Source organism: Mesocricetus auratus, unplaced genomic scaffold (assembly GCF_017639785.1).
Source record: "Mesocricetus auratus isolate SY011 unplaced genomic scaffold, BCM_Maur_2.0 Super-Scaffold_100006, whole genome shotgun sequence".
In the NCBI taxonomy this organism is placed as follows: Eukaryota; Metazoa; Chordata; class Mammalia; order Rodentia; family Cricetidae; genus Mesocricetus; species Mesocricetus auratus.
Window position 1 is genome coordinate 52,564,626 of NW_024429190.1, and position 23,455 is coordinate 52,588,080.

The following is a 23,455-nucleotide window of genomic DNA, read 5'->3' on the forward strand; positions in this document are numbered from 1 at the left end:
TTGCTACCAATCCTGACAACCTGAGTTTGATTCCTGGAACCCACATGAAGAAAGGAGTGAACTCACTCCACAGAGTTGTTTACTGATCTCCAAACATGCATGTATGCACTTACATACATACAAAATAAATAAATGTGGTAATAAAAATAATAATTCTTATTTTTAATAATAAAACAAAAACTAACATACCAGAACTGAACAAAGAGAAGGAAAAGAGCCTAAGAGAAGGCACAAGAGTCAGAGACCCACTCATTCACACATTCAGTAATCCCATAAAAACATTAGACTGGAAGGTATAATGTATATGCAGAGGACCTGGGTTAGACCCTGGCAGGCCTTGTGTGTGCTGCTTCAGTGTCTGTGAGATCATATGAACGTTCATAGCATTGAATTGGAAGTTCTTTTTCTCTTGGTGTCCTCCATCCCCTCTGGCTCATATACTTTTCCACCTCTACTTCCACAGGGCTCCCTGAAGCCTGAGGGGAGATACTTGATAGAGACATCCTATTTAGGGACAAGTGTTCCAAGGTCTCTCAGAGTCCTTTATGGTCCTCCCATGTTTCCTTTCATAGAAAGTACATGATTATTTGAATTTTATATAGGGAAGACTTTTGTATGCCTCTCATTTTAGCAACAAATAAAAAGGGTAAACTCACAAATATCTGGGACCCTGAAGTTCCATACAGAGATGTGACACCAGACAGCCATAAGGAATTAATTATCTGATTTTATCAATGCATCTTTATTAAGGGTTAGCTAGCTACTGATGAAAAATGGACACGCCACTCTTCCTATGCATAAAGGAGATGGGGACACATTGTGTGGTAGGCACTGGAAGAAGGATGTGCAGGCTATTGGGAAGAATAGGCTTCCTGCAGGATGAAAGGAGGGCAGATCTGGAAACAGTGGCTGTGATGTTACAGGCATGAAGAATGCCTTGCATTAAGACCTGATACAAGTTTCAGAGTTCTGTAAATTCTACATCAGCAAACACACTGGAGGCAGGAATCAGAGGGATTACAGGGTCTGTTTTTACCCACCACACCTACAATCCACACGTTCCTTCCTGCCTTGCCCAAGTGAACATCGTATGTGTGGAATGCTGTGTTATTTGGTAGCTATTCTTACTATTCCCACACTGACTAGACAGTACACATAGGTGACCCACTTACCCTGAGAAGGCCCCAGGTTTAATCCAGGCATCATTAGTGTGCACCTCGTTTGCAAACATGCCACTGTGCTGCCTTAGCCAGCTGGATGTGCATAATTCCATGACAGCCCAGGGCACACTACATCAGGATGCCTCCTGCTCCTCACAAGGTTGGGGGAAGGCACACTTGTCTATGTCCATACTTCACACAACATCAAGAATATGGTAGGAAATCAATAAACAGCTGTTGAGCAAATCCATGAGTTCAGTGGGATACAGTTCAATTCTCAAACATAGTTAATATACTTAAAAAAAATCCCACATAGCACATCCTGATACAATTGGTTAGTGGAGAATCAGGCATAGTTAGGGACCCCTAGTTTGTGAAAGCTGCATTAATTCAGCATTCCCTGCTGCTAGGGAATAGAGGACGACGTTTACTCTAAGCTAGTATTCACTAGAAAATGTTACCGAGGAAGTACTGCTGGCAGATGTTTTGAATAAGAAAATGACATTGCAAGGTAATGATTTAGCAGATAACTAAAAGTTATAAAGCCATAAGGGAGAAGCAGAGGGATGGTGCTCAAATGCTTCATTTCGGGTCTGCTATTTTCTACCTCAGTTTCTCATTAAGCAAAGATCACTATACTTAAGGCAATTTAACAAGACTAAGTACAGAGAAACACAGTAATAAAAACTAAGAATATGCCTGAATGGTTAGGGGAAGGCCACAATTATGGATTTTTGTCTCAGATTCATCACAATTGGTCCTTGGACATTTCCCATTCACCCAGCAGGGATCTAGGCTTTGGGCTGTGTGTCTGGGACATAGAGGTGGGGAGACGACAGCTCTCCTCTGAAGGAATTGGCAGTAGGGAATGCAGAACGTGACTGACAGAAGTCCCAGCTACAATTTTGCCAGAAGCATCAACTCTCGGATGGATGCTGTTAATCATGGGCAGTTGAGAAAAGACTGAAAATTGGTCAGAATGTGCCTCCCATCACCATTAGTGCAGCAGTTCAGTGGAGGCCTCCAGCCACGGCCATGTTCTAGTGGCCCCGCTCTGGTGCTCCCTATAGCTTGTTCAGACTATATCCTCAAGCTGTTCCTCTATTAAAACAGCCTCTGTCTTTAAGAACTTGCTAAACTCGGGGAGGTGAGGATGCTTCGTTTTCTTTCTGTAGTAACCTAGTCAGGCCACCAGGAGGCACTATGGACTAACAAATAAGTGTGTACCAATCTGTGAGGGGCTCTAAGGCTTATCCAGCATCAGAAAGCCAACAACTGTTCCAGGAAGACAGATGTTTGTCCACCACAGAGTACAGATGTTTGTGACCTAAGTTCTAAAATAAATGTTTCTTACAAAGTATGGTTTGAAGGCAGAGGCTGTTTCTTACAGAGGTTTCTAAAGCTAAAAATAACTGCTTTCTCAGGGGGTCACCTGGTGGGGAAATGAAAAGACAAACAAGACATTAAACAACAACAACAACAGACAAAAGAAACCCTTACAAGCTAAAATGAAGCCCTGGGGATGATGAGAACATCTCTTTGAAAGGACACATGCTGGAAACAGCTCTGATAATGTCACCCTTGGCCTCGCTTTGAATGACCCTATTCAAACATTAACCTTCAGGAGGAACTGGCCAGAGTTGCATGTTTGTAACATTACAGTCAGTTGCCATGGGAAGTAATCTACCATCACAGACATCTTTTAGGTTACCCCTCCTGGATTATTCAGAGGCAAAAGCCGCCAAGCAAATGGTATCTTTCCTGTGATAGTATGTTCTTTTCAGCGCTTAGTGAGAATTAGAAAAACTGGACAAAACTGTTATAATATGAATTCTAAAAAATCTTCTAAATACTTATGCAGAATTTTGGAAGTAAAATCTCCACTGATCCAGACCACTCTAGAACTCACTGGCCATGAACAGGTTTCTCATTTTCTTTGTACTAGACAATTGTAAGTGGCTCTAATTAGGATAAAAGTGAAAGAGACTTAGCTTCCCAGAGTTCAGAATGCTTAATTTGAAACTAGATGTGAAAGTATTTTTCAAAGGTCTCCTAGCGGACCTGAAAACTCAAGTATTTCCTAAGGCTTCTTAAGTATTTAATGGTGTTAAAGAATGCTCAAAATATTATCCAGCTTTTTCCTCCCACCCACATCCTTGCCCCTAAAAGAAAGACGAAGCAACAGTGCTAGCCATAATAATCATATTTGGGTGGGCACATTGGCTAATTATAATACAATGGACTATTTTCAGCTTCCTAAAAATAAGGGCAAAACTCATCGAGTGCTGGGGACGGTTGTGCAAGAGCACCACACGGACCACATAACACCCACCAGAAATAAATGTGGAAAACATTTCAATCACATGAAAAGCAGGGATGGGGGGGGGGAGGAGAGGGCGAGAGACAGAGAGGGAGAGAGGGGAGAGGATGAAGACAAACAAGTTAAACAGAAACACGCCATGGGAGTGACATAGCTTGCCCAAACTTCCAATGATGCTGATGTGAGCTACTCTGTCAATTCATCATGAAGGCTAGAAAGTCCATGAAGCTTTACACACGAGTAAAGGTGAATAAGTGCATAATGTTTCGAGACAAATGCTTAATATGTAGGCCAGGCTGGCCTTGAACCTGACATCCTTCTGCATCTACCTCCCAAGTGCTGAGATTATAGGCATGCACTACTAGGCCTGCTCCCTAAAATCATATAAAAAGTGTTGCTAGTTGTATCTTTTAAATGAAAACCATTTGGATTTCATCAAAATGTGAGGCTTAAAAATATCCAATGGTAGGAATGATAAGTTATTTCAAAATCAATTTTGGGGAAAACATAAGGAACAAAGGGCATGGGATTAGCAGTGAGGAGACCTCACTTAGAACCGCTCTATAGCCAGGGACTATGCAGTGGGGAGGGCACCGTGTCTCTTGGGCAGGAGTCAGACTCACCCGTAAACTGAAGGGGAAAGGCAGATGGTTTGTGGCTCCATCAGCTCGGGACTTTGTCGTTACAACTAAACTCTTAGAGTTACACTGTTCCAGTACTGAAAAGACCTCATTCTCACCCATGGCTGCAGGTGAAAGGCTGCAGAGCCCTGCCTGGTGCCTTAGAGGATTTCAAGGGTAAGCTCCATGCCACTAGCCCCTTCCTCGTGGAATCACAGAGTTCACAACCACGTAGATTCTTCCTCTGCTGCACTTCTCTGGTCCCCCCAGCCTCCTGCTCTCCTGCATTGATTACCCTCTCTTTAGTCCTGGCTGCCTGGCAGAAGCCATCAGGTGGAGTTTTCCCACTTTCTCACCTCTCCTCTCTGCCTCTGTGCCAATGTACACCTTTCCTCCATGTCGAGGGACACGGTGCCTCTGATGCCAACCCAAATCAACATGAAACAATGCCACAAAGTCCCTACTGGAGTCATTGAGATCCTCCCTGTTCTTTACCAGCCAGTTTCCTTTGCTCCCTCTGGCTCTCCTGGCTGTGATCTGGGAAGAGATTCAGCAAGCCACAACACCAGGGCCTTAGCCTTGGTATTACATGTGGCTGGTGGGTCCTCTCTCGTGTCCAAAGACACAGCTTGGCTCCATTCACATCTGTTCAAAATCTCCTCTGAAGAGCCTCTCTCCAGTCTTGCCATACAAAGCAGCACATCTGCAAACCATACTATACTCTCCCTACCCCCACCCCACCCCATTCTCCAAAGCTATGATCAACCTCGGTGAGATCACCTATTTGTTCCCTGACGTCCACACTATATTGTAAGCTCCACAATGGTGGGGCTGTCTTAGTTTTGTGCACTACTTCAGTCAACCTGGGGCATTTGACAGGTGTAGGCACTCCAATGTATTCAATGTTCTGAATCATTTCTCTGTTGTTAATCATTTAAGAAATAGTTGGAGAAAGTTTGGTATTGTTGCCGAACAAACTAAGCATTATAAATATAAATAGTATGCCCTTGCCAATGGCTGGCTAAATTAGAAAAAGAAAGAAGTGGCACATGCATGCCCAGAGAAACCTTAGAGCAACCCCAAGTCAGACAGAGATGCTGTATCCTGACAGGCATTGGCCCTGACGGCAATAATCCAATGCTTTCACACTTCAGAGGCCAATTTCCTTCTGGTGATTTCTCCCTATTCATCCTGAGTGGGCAGAATCACACAAGTCATGGCGATTTAGATTCAGTCAATCAGTTTTCTGTCAGCAGGACAACTCCAGTGGGCCTGTGAAGTGCAGTTTTCACGCTTGGGGTTGCATTCACTGTTGGACAATTATGGGAAAGAGACCCAGCATACCGACCCTGGAGACCAAATACAATCTTCCCAAAGGATGCTGAGGACACACAAATCCAAGAAGGCTCACGCCAGAGCAGTCTTGTTTATGAGGAACAATGTCAGTACGCGCTCCTATGGGTCAAGTCTTAAGTAGCCGTGTCTTTTCTCATTAGCCTTTATTCGAGGACAGCCACAAGGAGCTTTGTTGTAAATGTATTTGGGGTGACCAGGTATTAAGCGAGCAGGGCATAAAGCTATAAAGGCCAAGGCACATCCTATTTCTGTTTGGTGAGTGAAGAGCAATGCCCAAGGCTAGGATGACTTTGGTGAGGTAGGCCCTCTTTCCTGATTGGTGGGAAAAAACTGCAGCAAATTTCCTGTGGGTATGGTATGACCCAAAGTCATCAGGAGCCTAAAGAGTGATTATAACCTTTGACCTAGTGATTCCATTTCTAGGACTTTATCCTAAGGAAGTAATCAAAGATAAGGACAAAGATTTATGAACAAGGATGTTCAAAATCTGGAAGCAACTAAATGAACAAAAATAGAAAAATGCCTAAACAAATAGTAGTAAGTCTTAGAATATAATTCATATATTACATTTTTGTAAGCAAATCCCTGATATAAAGGTTAATTTGTATTTGAAGCCATACATGTGTAAGTGCGTGTATGTATTTTTTATAAATTCTTACTAAAATATTTATAGTGATTATCTTTGGGTGATGGAATTAAAAAGTTAAAGTTAGAAGTTTTATCTTTATAATTTTCTACCATAAATAGGTATTCCTTAATATGGAAGGGTTGTGTTGGTTTGGCTATAAATGGAAATATCACAGCATCAGCAGATCAGGGCTCAAAATCCCATTTGGATTCAAAGGGGTTGGATAACTTTGCTGTGTGATAAATGTGCAACTGTATCAATGTCACTACAATTCTGTATGAGGCATAGAGTTTCTGTCAAAAGTCATCCTTAAAGAATATACATTAGTACCCAATTGTGCCACCAGGCACCAGCCCGTTTTCCCAGTGGGTTTTCTGGTCATTCCAATTTACTCTAGATGAATACGGTAGGTATCCATGTGGCTATGCTCATGACTGCCATAAGGAACAAACTACTCAGAGGGCTCAGCACAGAGAGCTCTGTCTGTATTTCTGTTATTTGGCTCACTCAGCTCTGAAAGTCTGGTGAGTCAACAGAGAGGCTCCAAACACAGAGGTCAATGCTGGGCTACTGATCTTGCTGACCCTACCCAAGAGCCAAGAATTGCAGTGTAGCCTTCTCTTCCCACACTAAAACCATTAGCAACCAGCTCCCCCCTGCTTGACTCCTTTACAACTCTGTTTTGAATAGGTAATGGCTCTTCCGGTGCCCACACACTAAATTAGCATGTCATTTCATGACTTTTCTGTACTGTAAAGGCCTTTTATGTATCTGTAACAGTACCGTGCTTGTTAGTGCTAATTCACATTAATTAGATGATACCCTCTTTGAAATCAGACTGTGATCCCCTGAAAGTCATAAGGCCTGGAGTGGATGTGGAAGCCAGTTTATACACATCTGGTGTCTTAACAGGTCACTGTTTCAGACCACAGGCAAACCATTTCAAGTCTTGCTCAGTCACATTTTAGAAATGTCTTCAGATGCAGGGAAAAGTTAGGAAACTGTCAGTACTGCCCTGTCTTTTTAATTCCCATCTATAAGCTACTATATTTGCTGGTTCCAATACCCTTGGCAGGTTGGGGGTGTGGGTAAAGTGTTTGCTAGTGTGTTCAAGGACCAGGACTCAAATCCTAGCACTAAAAAAAAAAGAAAACAAAAACAAAGTCTAAGTGACTCTGTGTATGTCTTTCAGTACATTACCATAGCTCCAGTACTGAATCGAGGCTTTCTGGGAGACACTTCCAGATCTCTGGAAACCAGATAGCTGTTCACCAGAGTGCTAATGTCCTCTTTCTTCTGAGCCCTGAAGAGACCATGTATTCCAGACTCCCCATTGGGAGGCAGGAACCATCATTAAAATAAGAGTCTGGGTAAGATATGCTTGGTTGTGAGTCAGTGTGAAAACTGTTCTTTGAGGAAAACATAATGTGGCGAGTTTTAATGCCAAGAAAGGAAGTCAAAAATTTCCCATTATTCCTCATTCTGGGACTGTTGCTGTGTCACATAGCCATTTGTCCCTAAACTGTCTCAAAGGGACAGACTTCTTTTTTTTATCATTTTTTATTTTAATTTTAAATAGCTTGTTTTACATGTCAATCCCAGTTCCCTCTCCCTCCCCTCCTCCCGCACTCCCCTTCCCCCCCCACCCTCCCACCCTATTGCCAAATCCTTCCACATAGGGGATATCTAGAGTCTGTCATTTCACTCTGGGTAGGGTCCAGGCATTCCCCTAAGAGTCCAGGCTGAGAGAGCATCCCTCTTTGTGCTATAGGCACACGAAGACTGTTTGTATACCAGGGATAGACACTGATCCACAGCTCAGGGCCCCATAGGTTGCCCAGGCCTTCTCGCTGACACTCACATTTGGGGGGGGGGGTCCAGATCAGTCCCATGCTGGCCTCCCCACTGTCAGTCTGGGGTCCAAGAGCTCTCCCCTGTTCAGATCAGCTGTCTCTGCTGGTTTTGCCAGCCCATTCTTTGCCAATTTGCTCATCACTCCTCTCTCTCTGTCACTGGGTTCCTTGGGTTCAGTTCAGTGATTAATTGTGTGTTTGCCTCTGCTTCCATCAGTCACAGGATGAAGGCTCCCAGATGGTTATAGACATCAAGTTCATTATCAGGAATGGGCATTCGAGGTGGTCTCTCGACTATTGCTTAGCTTGCCAGTTGGTGTTATCCCTTTAGATCACTCAAGGACGCTCTGGTGCCTGATCTGTATTCGATCCTATGATTCCCTCTTCCCCCTATTCTACCCCCACCCCCTCAACTTCCTGTTCCCCCATGACCGACTTCTTTTTAAATAGAGTTTCTTTTTTAAAAATCGTGTTAACTAATCTACAGCTCTTGTGGAGAACATGCCGGTCCAAGTGGGATGACTTTGTTTCCACTGTATATGTACATGTACACCCAAACACTTATATGTATTAGATGTTATTTGAGGTGAATAAAAAGTAATAGGATTCCTTATAGCTCCCCCCCCAACCCTGACATCCTTAATGTATGTAGCACCAGGCACAAGAAACTCCCCTTTGAGTTATTCATCAAGGGAGTCCAAGAGACTCTCAAATCAATAGAGGCTACTGTTGTTACTTTTGGTTGCCTCCCAGTAGTTGAAGGTAAGCTATGTTGCAGAAGACACCATGCCCTTCGGATGTAGGATCTAATCTGGATGGATCTGAGAGCTTCTTTCTTGAAGACTTGCTTTAATAGTGCCAGAAGGTGCTATGAATGCCTTCGAGCAGGGGGAGAGCAACCAAAAGTCCTCTCCGACTGTGGCTGCCATGACCCACGACAGTAACCAGGATGGCAAGGCACTTCTGTCAGCATCCCAAAGTCACTCATATCATGGAGGTAACCAATAGCTATCTTAATGGCTTTAATGCCAACTCAACAGGAGGCAATCATGTCTGGTACTAGAAACCTAGTCAAATATCCAGGGCTAGTGAGGTCAGGGAACTAGAGGAGAACATTACCCTAGTCACTTTACTAAACCATCACAAGTCCTAACTTAATTCTAAGTCTGTATTCTTTTACCTAGAGATAAGTGTAGCTTTCATTCCTCATATAAGACATTTCTCTTGGTAACAGAGACGGTTGCAGAAAACCACAACTGGTTGAAGTACAGAGAAGAACTTACCTCCTGCATCTAAGTCTCAGGAAACATTATGGAAGGGGGGATAGAAACACTGTAAAAGACAGAGGCTGTGAGTTTGTGACTTCTAGAAACAAGAGGGAAGCTTTACTCATGATCCTCAATAATACGGCTGCCTAAGCAAGACCCGAACAAGTGTAACACCAAGAGACATGCAAACACGAAGGGTGAAAAAATCTCATGGGGTAAGGCCCCACCCAGACGTACACAAAGAACTATAGGCAACTAGAGACTGCTAAGAATAGGACAGTCTTCCCAAGGGATGAGAACCTACATGGTTATGCAATACCAAGAGGTCCGTCCTGAAGTTACATGTATACAGGTGAAGTTACATGTATACACTAAATGCACTCAGCAGGGAGAAAAACTTTTGACCTCCTGGGGATACTGAGGATTGAACCTGCCATCTTGTGCATGCTAGACAAGTACCCTATCACTGAGCTATATCCTCAGCCCAATTCAACGAGTCCTTGACTCCAACACTATACACAGGCAAGTGAAGGCCACTGGTTCCCAGCATGCTTCAGGAAAAGGAATAATGAACAGATGTGGACCCTGAAGATACTGCGACACTTTCAGGAGACAACAAGAGCCTGGAAAGCTCAGGCCCTACTTTGAGGGTGCCGTTTGAGTGGGCATGGTGTGATGACATGAGTCCCTTCTCCATTCCCTTCGGCCCATATTCTTATTAACTAATCTTAATTTCTTCTTTTCTCCACATTCTTTTTCTTGTGGGAAGGCTTCTAGGAAGCCACACACACACTGTGGGGTTGGAAGGAGGAAAGAAAAGGGGGGAAATAAAATTAAAAATTGTATGTATGGGCTGGAGAGTCAGTTAAGAGCACTGACTACTCTTCCAGAGATCCCAGTTCAATTCCCAGGTCCACCTGGCAGTTTACAGCTGTCCAGTCCCAGGGTAGCTGACAGCCTTTTCTGGCTTTTACAGGCAACAGGCACATATATGGCACACAGACAGATATACAGACAAAATACTTGTACACATAAAAGAAATAACTAAAAGCATGTGTATGTGTGTGCTTCTGAGTGGCTATCTGCCCATGTGCACAGGTACCCTGGAGGCCAGAGGTATCCGCTGGACCCACAGTTCCTGGAGCGAATTCTGGAAACCAAAGTCAGATCCTTCTGAAGAGCAATGTATTCTCTTAACAACTAAACCATATCTCCAGTCCCATGATAGAGTTTTTAAAAAGTCTAATATATATGTATATATGTATCTTAGATGATGATGCACAAATAACATGAGATAACATGAGACTTTCAATTAACAGAAATTATTTTTAGGATAAGCATGAACTTAAGACATTTAATGATGAACCTCAGCAATTAATGTCTGAGGTCAGTTTTAAATGATATTGAATAGTTTAAAATATCTGTCAAATTCAACACAAAGAAATTAAATTGTTTGTTTTTTCTTAGAAAAGACATGAGTCTCCCAAACACTGAGCTTTCCATTCCTAACTTTTTATAAAAAGAGGTGCCAATTTTAACAACAGCAACTTCCAGTGTGTTTGAGTCCTGTAAGGTTTAGTTTACAACAGAGTTATTAATGTTCTCTAAACTTACAAATCATTTCCTGAAGGGAAACACACTGTATGTTATGAACTTTAAGAGATACAATACCGTCTGTCCTTTGAAGAGTTAATTGTTCAGTGGGCGAGGGACTCAAAGGAATAATAGCAACACACTGCCTTATGAAGTGGGCTCTTAGGGTCGTCCTGAAAACACAAAGTGTCGGGAAATGCTCCTTAGAGAAGTGACATTTGAGATTTGTCAGGATTTGAAGATGTTGGAGAGAGGGAAGGAAGGAAGAGAGAGGTGGTAGGAAAAGCCTCTTGGAACTTTTTGACCAGAAAATTTTCCTAGTAAATTTCTCTTATACAGTAAAATCTTGTTTTGTTTACAAAAAGGTAAATTGTGCAGACAGATGAATACAGTAGTCTTCCTGTGGAGCCTTCACCTTGGCCCTGGAGACCTTGAAGACAAAATCCAGGTGATACTCTATGATGACTTGGGCCAAGCCAGCAGATGGAAAACATCACTGAGAAATGTCTACCCCAATGTCTGGATCCCTATGAAAAATGAGGAGCAGGTCACAGGTCTACATGTCACGGAACATGATGGCTAATGCCACTGGGGATGTTGTCAAGTGATCTGTATGGTTTTCAGAAACCCTTCTATTACTGAGAGTGAGAAAAAAATATTATCTTAGGTTTGGAAACAGTGGTGGCCTACAAAAGGATAGCAAGAGGAAGCTAGCTATTGAGAGCTATGTCCGAAATGGAAGAAACGGAGAAAATCCAGTATTCTTTTCTGAGTGATCAGAATGTATCACAGTTGTTAGTGAGAAGGATTGAGAACAGGGTGTTCTGTTCTGTAGCTAGAATCCAACCCTGAAAATATGTCCAGAGCTGTAAGTTCAGGTCCTCTGGGACTCTGTGAAGCCAACATTAAATCAGGTGTGTGTATGTGTAAGAACAAAAAAACCAAAAACCAAAACCATCCCTCTTTTAGATTATTCCTCCCTAACTTTAAAATCTGTGTAAAATTCCTTGCACAGGCTTCCATGTTTGAATACTTGGTTCCTAGTTGGTGGCACTGTTTGAGGAGGCTAGGGGACATTTAAGACAGGGGACCTGGGATGCCAGGGATAGGCCCTGAAGAGAGATTTGCTACCTTGGGTTATATCCTAGCCTCTGCTTTCCTACCACCCCCATGGGAAGTGCTATCTCCTTACACTCCCACCGTTGGGGATAACACAGCCCCAGCGGCCATGTCTTCCTGGGATCCCAAGCAAACCTTTCCACCTTTAACTAGCTTGTGATAAGAAGTCAGCAACGTGCATCTACAGTGTCACAAAAGCCGCTGGAAGTTTCCAAACAGCAAATTGAAGGCGAGGGGAGCGGACATGCATAGCCGGGAGAGCAATGTAATAGAGACGAGGTTAAGCACTGGGATAGGAGACCTGGCTCTGAGTCTTGGCTCTGAAGAAACTTTGGCAGGTTTAAAGCTTTTCTTCATGCCTCTGGAGGGAATGCATTCCTGCCAAACTCCTCATAGGAGAAGTGAGAGAAGAGTAAAACAAGGGAGATGATATGGAAGGACCAACATTTCACAAGTTTTTGCAGGTAGTTACAGAGTCAAGACCCCCTAAATGGGGGTGTCAGTGAGGAGGCCTAGGTAATCTATTGAGCCTTGGGCAGTAGATCAGTACCCATCCCAAGTATACACACGGACTTTGGACTCCCATCCAACAATGTGCGGTGCACTCTCACCCTGAACTCTTGGGGAAGGGTTTAGGCCCTGCCCTGGATGAAATGACAGACTATGGACACCCCCATGGAGGGCCTCACCTTCCCTGGGGAAATGAGGGGAAAATGGGGGGGTTGTGGGGGGAGGGCATGGAAGGAGGGGAGGGAAAGGGAGAGGGACCTGGAACTGACTTGTGAAGCAACCTTGTTTCTTATCTAAATTTAAACTGAAAAATAAATTTTAAAAAATCTTATTTCAGATCTAAGCTTTGCTACTTCCTAGTTACACTGTACTTTGGTCAAATCCCTTAATTGCCATGAGCTTTGGAAAATACATTTTAGTTTAAAAGAAATGGTTTGCAGTATTGTTTGGGGGAGAAAATGAAATGGTGAAAGTGAAAATGATTTGCAAACTGAAAAAATAAAATAAAATCTGAAATCTCAAAAAAAAAGAAATATTCAAAAATTTGCACTCTAATTTAGTCTTCATACATGTAGTTTAGAAATGGGATTTACAATTATTAATTTAATATTTTACTGCCGTTTCATGATGGAATTCTTTTAAAAATATTTTATTAATTCTTTGAGAATTCCGTATAATGGACTTTGATCATATCAATCCCCACTCCTTATTTTAAGATTCCTCAGATCCACTCTCCCCTCCTTAACCCCTTATCTTCATATCCTTTTAAAATTTTTATTTTAAACCTTATTATAGAAAGCTTGCAAGTAAAAAAATCACATACAAAAAATTATCCAGATCCAAAATCTATACATCTCAATGAACTTCTATATGGTTAGAACATCCATCCTGAATCTGTGGAGCTTCACATTGGATTTTACATGCTTACCATCAAATATATTCTAATGCATCATTGCTATCATCTGCCACCAAAAATGAAAAATCCACGACAGAGCTAGAGACAGAGGAACAACTATCTTTGCTTCATCTTAACTTGTCAATTGCCAACACTAAGTCCTTCCTCATCCTCTAATATTTAGAGCATTTTGTTCCTTTCCTACATGTTATATTTATTGTACTCCATTGGACATTTGTTTACAAATACACATACATTATCTGTTTTGTTTTGCATATAAGGGAGGTCATGCAGGTTTTTTTCCTTCCTGAGATTGTATGACCTCACTTAATATTATACATTCTAATACGTTCTATACATTTGCAATTTTTGTGATTACAATTTTCTTTAGAGCTATAAAGTATTCATACATATACCAAATTTTCATTACCCATACTATTTATTGATGGACAATAGATGGATTCCAATTATTTGCCATTGTGAATAAATGCCAGGGGCTGGGGTCCAGACTGAACAAAATGAGAAACTGAGTTGAGCACCAGCAATTATCTTTATTTATTTTTTATTTTTGGTTTTTCGAGACAGGGTTTCTCTGTATTGTTTTGGAGGCTGTCCTGGAACTCTCTCTGTAGACCAGGCTGGCCTCGAACTCACAGAGATCCGCTTGCCTCTGCCTCCTGAGTGCTGGGATTAAAGGCGTGCGCCACCACTGCCCGGTGTAATTATCTCTTTTTGCTTCCTGAGTGTGGATTTAATGTAATCAGCTGCTTCTACCTCCTCCCACGATGCCTGGCATGCCATCATGAACTGTGTGTCCTTAAATTACAAGGTAACATAAGCCCTTTCTCTGTTGGGAAATGAAACAAGTAACCAGCACAGGGATGTGCTTCAGCCTCAGCACTCTCCACCCCGCGTCCCTCTAACTTGTTCACAGAAACAAGATTTGAAGTCCTCTTTAAAACACAGTCCGACTGACTTGGGATAAGATGCTTAAGACAACTTGGGGCGAGGATGAAGGCTGGGGGCAGCAACAGGAAGGAGGCTATTACATATAAGATGAATGCAGAGCTGCATGGCATGCCTGAGTGGGAGGCCAGGGCACCACTAGCTCTTAGCAGATGTTTTGGTTTGACCTGTTTTGAAGACTGCTGTATATACTGAGTTGGGACCTATACTGTTTTCGAACTCTTTAAACTAAAATAGCCTATGTAAGTCTGTAGCAATCATGGGGGGTAGGTTTGTTGAAGGCTGTCTTAAGACCTCTAGAGGTTTCCGTTGGGTTCAGCCCCTCCAGAAGAGGTTATCACCTATGATGGCATTACCATGAGAGGTTTATTGTTACTTTAATTCTGTCCTCATTTCAATAACCACACTTTGGTCTAGAAAGCTGCAAGGCAGAGGCAGTTAGGAGGAAGTCCTTCATAACTTGGCAACAGTGGCAGCTTCTAAGTCACATCCCCCACCCTCAAGAATATCAGCTTGACTCTGTAATTCCATTTCATGTGGCCCACAGGTTCCACTGAATCTTATGAATGTGGCAATGTGATTAATCCAAGCTGTGAGCTCCTCCCCAGGCCTGCTACGTGGCTCTTTGGGAAGCTTCTATTATTACAGGAATAAAAGGAGTGGAACGAGGAAAAGAAGGGAACAGAAGAGAAGGGGAAGGTGGTAGAGCCCTTCTGGGTGGCCACCTCTTAAGTGGAAAACTATACTTGCTCATATAAATACCACACTAAGTTGCCAAATTCTCAAATCATATTTGTGCACTTAAAAATATCTTTATTTCCAAGTGTGGATGAAGCACAGATGGGGACATCCATTTTATAACAAAATGAGAAAGTCAACACTAAAGTAAACATTTCTGCTAGTCCATAAAAACATTTTTACTTTAATTGATACCAAATAACACAGATACTTCCAAACCAAGAACACATCAAAGAAGTGAACATACTCTGCTGCTGGAGTGTCTAGTAAGCACAGCTGGAGGAACAAGCTCACCGTGGGCAGAAGCTCTTTCCCAGTCATCATTGTATCAGCGAGAGCACGTCTCAGTGCCAACACAGCAATTTTTACCTTGACGTCTTCTCAGTGTATTCCATGAGAATGGCCTTCATTGTTAGAGAGCAAAGTATTTCCATTAGAAATGCTAATAAATAAGATAAAAAATGAAACAAAAAGCCACCCAATTCATGCACGACAACTACCACACTGCGTTCCCTAAACACGAGGACCATGCCTCATTCATCCATAGGATGACCCCACGTGGGAAAATTCCATTAACATTTTCCTCCCCAAGTAAGCTAACATTATTAGGAGGAAAAAAAATCCTTCTCTTAAAACTACTGATGACCCCCCCCCACACCCCATATGGCTTGTCTGCCCTAGGTTTTCTCTGAGATCCCAGGCACCTTCTAGCTTTCAGGAAGAGAACATGCCAGTTGGAAGGGCTTTTCTTCAAAAGGTAAAGTAAGAGCTGCTCAGATAGAGACAACTGGAGCTCTACCAGGGCGGAAACTAGCACAGTGCCTGGTACACAAAAGACATCAGTGAATGTCTGTTGAATAAGCAAACAGCTTATCATGAACTTGAAATGTGGCTGGGTTGCAGACCTGGCCTTCTGTAGCACGGTGGAAGGCAGCAAGGCAGTTTTGCAGTGATGAACTGAATGGTGAATCAGGGAATCAGGACCCATTTCCATTCACCCCTGAACTAACTAAAAGGATGGTGAGAATGCTACGAACCTCCATTAGATTTCCATCACACTGCTACTGAAGGTACATCTGCCTCTACCAACCAGAGTCGGAGCCAGAACCTTCTAGATGCCTGAACTACTCCATTACTTTCAGATGCCAAGAGCAGTGATAACTGCTACTCCTTCCAGGTGTGTGGCAGGAAGTTAGAAGGCATCCAATAAGACGCAAACTTTCCAACTTAAACCACTGGGGGTACAGGCAAGTACAAGCAAGGACTGGAGAATGGCAGGTTCTGTTTGGTCAAGTGAGCCGAGCATGTTCTGTTAGAAACAGCAGTGAGTTAGCCATCAACCTAAAAATCTGACCGATTCTACACTGCTAGAATGGATTCCTTCAGTTCCCAGCTGGCTGTACTAAGAGAAGGACCTGTGTCTAACGGAGAAGACCTTGTTTCCCCAGTTGCTGGAAACTCAAGAGCTTTGTACATGTACACGCATCCTCGGAGCTGCTCACCTCTTCCCCGCCTCTGGGCCCTCTGCTTTGCTCATCGTTGCTTTCTCGTTTACCCAGTCCCACACATGCATCTTCTTTGTACTACACAAAAGGGCTGGTCCTGACCTCCGAGTGATAGCACACCTGAAGGTGAGGTCAGCCTGCGGTACACGGTAAGACCCTGTCTCAGAAAGCTGGGAGGAAGGCCCGGGAAAATGGTCTAGCTCTGAAGGTGAGGTCAGCCTGCGGTACACGGTAAGACCCTGTCTCAGAAAGCTGGGAGGAAGGCCCGGGAAAATGGTCTAGCTCTGAAGGTGAGGTCAGCCTGCGGTACACGGTAAGATCCTGTCTCAGAAAGCTGGGACGAAGGCCTGGGAAAATGGTCTAGCTCTGAAGTGCCCTGGGCAGTGTCCTTGCTTTCATGACAGGCACAGACAGGGTGATTAAAGAGGTCCCCCTACCCCATTGTCTATAATTCATATATCTTACCATTTGTCACTGTGACAAGTCGAATTCCTTTCCTGAAAGTCTGGTGGTGATTTGCAGATGAGTAGGAAAAATTTACACACACACACACACACACACACACACACACACACACACACACTCACACACACAGAGAGAGAGACAGACAGACAGAGAGAGAAATATAAATACATTTCTATGTTAATACAAATTTCATTATTTTCTACTTTCTGGCTCAGATTAGTAATAGCAAGTATTAAAGTACTTAAAAAAAAACAGTGTTGTCCTAGAATTCACCATGTAGATCAGGCTAGCCTCAAACTCTGGAGGAGTCGCCTCTGCCTCTCTAGTACTGGGATTAAAGGTATGTGTCACCATACCTGGCAAGTATTAAACTTTCCAGAAAGATGTAGGAGAGAAATGCTTAAAATTTTTATGCACTAGCATTTTTGGCAAATCAGAAAAAACTATTATGTGCTATTTTTTTTAAGTCCACCCCAGTAAAGTATGATGTGAATCATACTATAATATTATTTATGTCTGAATGGTAGGTGTTCTCTGCCTAACAAAGAGGGACTAATGTCGTTTCCCTTCCGTCCCTACTAGTCTCCATCTACATAATACTGACTGACCATGGGAGACGAAAAGAAGGGAGCAGAGGAGAGACAGAAGGATGAAAGCCACAAGGGGAAACTCCACCCACATCTTCTGCCTCTCTTCCTGGTCAGGCATTTTATGAGTTATTATACAGGGGGAGGTGACTGCATGGCTGTTTTTAGATTGGAGGAAAGACTTTTTTCTGAATTCTTCTATGATTGAGTTACTCACCAAGTGTCTCCAGGGTCTGGAGAGTTAGGCAAGTCCAGGGTATAGTAAGGTGGCAAATAGTAAGGGAAACACGGGTAAGAAGGTAGGTTATTTCCTGAACTGCCTCATTGATAACTGTGTGCTACACATGTTGTACACTTACTTTGAGATCCTTTGGGTTGAGTTTTTTTTTAAGGCAGTAGTTTACAATACTTGGTTCTAATACAAGAAGAAAGGAAAGTTCTTAGTAACAAAAAAGAACCCCATTATTTTTGGCTTAAACCAATATCAAATATTTTTGAGCTATAAAATTTTCCTTTTGATGTGGTGTGTGTGTGTGTGTGTGTGTGTGTGTGTGTGCGCGCGCACACACATGTGTTTAAAGGAAAAATCATTCTGTAATTTCACACTTTCCCTATTAGGAAGAATCTGGAAAAGTTTAACACCAATTTTCATCTTTGGAAAAATCCTACCAAAAGTATTTAAACCCAAGAGTGCACACATTGTGTTTCATTAACTTTACTCTTCTCGCTCTGCCCAACCCTGGAGTGTACCACAACCTATTCAACTGCCCTAAGGCAGTTAATGTCACCAGAGTTCAGAGAACAGAAAGACCCCCTGAGATTTTCTTTCCTGCCCCTTTGGAATATCTTATGCCTGTGCTCCACTTTACAGACTTACTCCTCAACAATGAAAGGTATTCATTCTGACTTCATTAATTCACTAACAACATCATATACATGGAATTCAGTAGCTGTTCTTGGAAAACCTCAGTACCATGATAGGTCTTTACAATGCAAAACCTAGGAACATACTGAGGTGAAATGTGTACGTGTATATATGATGGTGACAGGTATACAAAGGCAGGTCAGTGGAGAAATAATAAGCTTTGCAAGGAATGGTGCTGATATGATTGGAAGTGAGTAAGCAGAAGGAAATAAATCTTAATTGATAACTTGCATGAAAATTAACTAAATGGGAAATAGATTTGAGTATAAAAGTTAAAACTGAATCTTAAAGAAGTAACCACAAGAAAAAAATTTGAGCCTTTATGTTAGGCAAACATATCTTAGATATGACATCAAATTCATATTTTGTCTAAAAATAACAATGTTACCATCAAAGTTTAAAACTTTTGACTGGAAAAAAATTGAAAGAACAAAATGACAAACACAGTCTGAAAGAAAACATTTGAAAAGCAATGCCAGATAAAGTATTGGTATCCACAAATTAGAAATAATTCTCAAAACATATTACAAATAATTCTCAAGACTCAGTGATAAGAGAACAACAGAAAAAGGAAATGAGATAAGACTTTAATATACATGTTAGTTTAAAATATGTGCTAGTGCAAAGAAATATCGAAAAGAAACTCAACACCATCCGTTACTATGGAAACACATACTAAAACAATAATGAGATACTACTAGACAACTATAGGGATGTTAAAAAAAAAACAAAGTGAAAGACCCTGATGATGTTAGATGCTGGTAAGATATTCAGAACTCGGACCATCACACAGATGGGCACAGACACTTAGGAGATATCTGGCACGTTTTGTAAGAGGTCCTGTCTTAACCAATAAACCAGTAAAGGTGGATAAGGGATAAAGAATGGCATCTGAGGGCTGGAGAATGGCTCAGAGGTTAAGAGCACTGACTACTCTTCCAGAGGTCCTGAGTTCAATTCCCAGCAACCACATGGTAGCTCACAACCATCTGGTGCCCTCTTCTGGTTTTCAGGCAGAACACTGTATACTTAATAATACATATATAAAATAAAAAAAAAGAATGGCATCTGAGGTTGTCTTCTGATCACCGTAAGGATGCATGAATATGTACATGTGCACTTCTGCACACACACAAATATGTGGGCATATGTATTAATAACAATGCAGGAAAAATATGGAGGAATATATCACACAATAGAAAGAGATTTTTTTTCTAAGAAGTCAGATGATAGGGACTTTAATTTTTATGATTTATCTATCTAAAATCATAATGAAGTCCAAATTTCTTTCATAACAAAAAGTATGATGTAACACATGCCAAACTAAAAGACAATGATTTCATGCTAGGCACTTAAAAATGGGTTTTAGCAATAATTTGACATGGAAGCCTGACTTTGAGTTTATGGTCAGATTCCAAAGTGAGACTGGGAGTGTCCCCTTATAAGCTGCATTTGCATGTCATTTATGAAGCCCAGTCCAGCAGCACATTATAAAGGCATCTGAGGTTGCCAATGAATAAGTGCTTGCCAAGTTTAAGAGAATGTTCTTCTAGTACCAGTGTAATAATGGCACATTTTATACAAGAATCCTTATATGTAGATTAAAAGAAAGTTAATTAATGAAAACAAGATTATAGCGATACTCGATACTCTATAGGGAAAACAATATATTTATTTACCAGAGAGAGAGAGAGAGTCGCACAAGCTGGGAGTCAGAAGCGTGGCTGGCTTCCAGCAGAAAAAAGGGGAGCCCCTTTTCCTTTCACTTCCTTTTATCTCTACCTTGACCCCGCCCTGTTGGGCAGGTAGCTTTGTGGCATTGACTCCTACACAAGATAATTTTTATTTCAGAGCAAATCAAATGTGGAATTATAACAGTAAAGAAGATATAATTCATTAAAAACCACATTAACCATTAAAAGTCATCTATGAAAAGTTTAATGTATTTGACATCAGTAAATCTTACCAATGTAGTGAGAGACTGGAAACTAAAAGTATACAAGGACGTTCTGTACAACAAATGAAAAATGCAAACTGGTGTGAGACACACCTGGAAACATGGTTCACACATCTGGAAGCATGGTTCACACAAAGCCTCAGCCTCTAGAAGCTGCAGCCTTGTCCCTCAGACCTAAGGCCGTCTTTTCATAGAAACATGTCTACTTGTTGTAAAGCATACATATCCATCCCCTGAAGGCCAGAGAACACATCCTATCCAAGGTAGGCTACGGGGAAAGACCTGTGATAAACATGACAGCAGTCCAGCAGGAGAATGCCACAATCCATGCAAACCCTGGGAAATAAAGATCTTGGATATTTTCTTGGAATATTACACCTTAAGGTGAGCCAGAATATAGAAATTTTATGAAGACTGTATTCAGTGAAAATGAAATGATTTTTGTCATGGATTTCTGAAAGAGTGCTGGCCAACATTAGGCTGTAAATGTAATACTTTTTGAAAATTAATTGGAAACATAAATTGACTCTAGAAGAGCCACATGGTTCCCAGAATTTTCCTTAATAAGAACAATATGTGGAGATAGTTCTGAAAAGAAAAGAATGAGTACAAGTCTAGAAAAGCGGTATTTTCTGATTTACTAAGTTATTTACTGGCGCCCACTAGAGTCTATCTGTACCACAGGCAAACCCTTTCATGAAATGAAGTGGGTTACACAGAGCAGCCATCTCTGTAGAGGACTTGCCTTACCTTGGCTCAGCCTCAACTGTGAAGGCAATAACATTTTCTCAGATATTTTTCAGATTGATAATTGGGCTCCTGTATATTACTTTACAGATGTTCAAATGTTCTCAGAAGGGCTCATTTTCAATAACTCTCAATGTAATAGTCTGGTTTGGATGAAAAGTAGATTTGCAAGGAGAGTTTTGCATAGCAATCTACCCTCTCTCTGATGTCCGTGAACCTTCCCATTAGGAATTCACTATATGTACAATAGGACAGGAGGAGAATACACAAAAATAAACACACTTACTGTATGTTACAAGTGTAACTGTAAGAGTATTGGGTGAGGATGCTAACAACAGGAAATACCAAATACACATGCATGCATGCACACGCACACATACATATGCCCGCACACCATACACATATACACATTCACTTGCATGCACACACAACCTCATCACACATGTGTGCACATACACCCAACACACATCTCCCCATCCATTCTCCCACACATGTGCACATGAACACCTCCACACACCCAAGCATTCCCCCAAATGTACACATGCAACCACACACACACATCCCACATGAACCCTCCCACATGTGCACATGTAACCACACACACACAAACATTCCCTCACATGTACATATGCACCCACACACATCATTTTAATGCTAATTCTCATTGTACTTTGAAATTCAACTATTTTTCCTGCTATACAACTCCATTACCTCAACTTTATAAGAAGGGGTTCCTTCAAACCAACTTCATTTCCTATAATGCAATAAAAGCAGTAAAAGCTGGAACAAAATGATCTGTGACTACAGTTTCATTATGAGAGTTTTGTTAGCTCTTGAGAAGTATATTAATGCGTGCAACACAGACATATACTAGCTGCTTTAGCCCAGGATCTGGCTGGAAATGTCTGTGAGGGTTTGCAGCTGCAGGATGATAAAGACGTCTGTTCTTCGGGTCTCCTATCTTCCCTGTTTACCTCCCACCTCCTGGAAGTGGTAGGTTCATAGCCCCCCAACACTGTCAGTGAGTGTCCTTGTTTAGTTTGAAATCTTAATAATTTTGAGGACAGCTCTACCAGCAATGAAATAAGACCTGACCTGGAGGATGGTTGAAAATTTCTAAAGTTGCTGATATAAAATCTTTTGTGACCTAGACAGAGCCCTTGTTGAATGAGACAACTGCACAGGTTTTAGCTGTTTCCTTGCTTTCCTATTTGGGAAATGGGGGTGCAGAAAACCATGCGGACTATTTAATCTATAAATTGGCTACCAGACATATGCTGTGCGTATTTTCATAAAGACTTTTATTATGTGCTCCTTAAGCAGCATATCCATGCCAGATGGGTGGACTGGAATATAAAACACATCTCAGAAGAAGTGATTATTGAGTCAGTAATATGCTAACTAAAAGGGCTTATGCAACCATCTGTGAGACCCCCAATGGCAAAGGCTTATTTCTAGACCCTCATGTGGCTACACCCTACATTGCCTCCTATAGATTTATGGGTGCCTGAGAAATTACCATTGTAGGTACTGGGGGAAAGTGGGTAGCAAATCTGCTGGGTTCACAATATGTTTTAGGCTTGACAGGGATTTTCAATCATTGCATGATTTGGTAGACTTAGTTTTAATGATCAAATTTCTATAACAGTCTCTGCAAGTTATATCACTACCTTGCTATATGTATAGACACAACATTTAAATCAGGAGATGAACTATATGGTGTGAACCACCAAGACAGCATATTGTACATCCAAGTGCCGAAGTTGAGCATATTGTAATAAAAGCATTGGGTGAGGACAAAGGCAACAAATGGAACGCATTGTTGCTGCCTTTGTGCATGTGGATTAGGGCTAGTTTGATGTTCGGGGGGGGGATTATAATGGTTGATTCAAATGCTTATTCATCACTGTGGGTGCTAAGAGTTTGCTCTTTATTCAGTCCTATATTCCAGGGCTTACAGGTCCTTCATTTTTATTATTTGCTATCCCTATGAATTTTATTTTTATATTTGTCCTCCTTTTAAGTATAATAATGTGGCAGATTCCACTTTGTTAAGACTTGGAGGGACAAAAAGGCTCTGTCATAGAGATAAAGCATGTCTCTGGTACACTCAGGAGTCAAGAGCTAGTCTCATAGATTAGAATGAAACATATCCATGATCTGCTGGGCTGACAAAGCCATTCTTGATGGGGAGGCCTAGAAGATTTTCATCTCACTCTATTATGGAAGCCCTAATTCCCCAG

General features: G+C 41.7%; 1 protein-coding gene across 3 annotated transcripts in view; it reads right to left on the reverse strand.

Annotated features, from left to right (window-relative positions):
• The window catches only part of Scfd2 (sec1 family domain containing 2), a 341,734-nt gene that overhangs the window by 106,532 nt on the left and 211,747 nt on the right, over positions 1 to 23,455 (reverse strand). Inside the window, exon 6 of one of the 3 annotated variants that reach the window (XM_021233387.2) lies at positions 15,191 to 15,430. The exons of the other annotated variants lie outside the window; for them this stretch is intronic. Coding sequence (XP_021089046.1) covers positions 15,408 to 15,430 — 23 coding nt within the window. The 3' untranslated portion in view covers positions 15,191 to 15,407. Of the gene's footprint in view, positions 1 to 15,190; positions 15,431 to 23,455 lie in introns of those variants that run through there. 3 annotated transcript variants of the gene reach the window in all.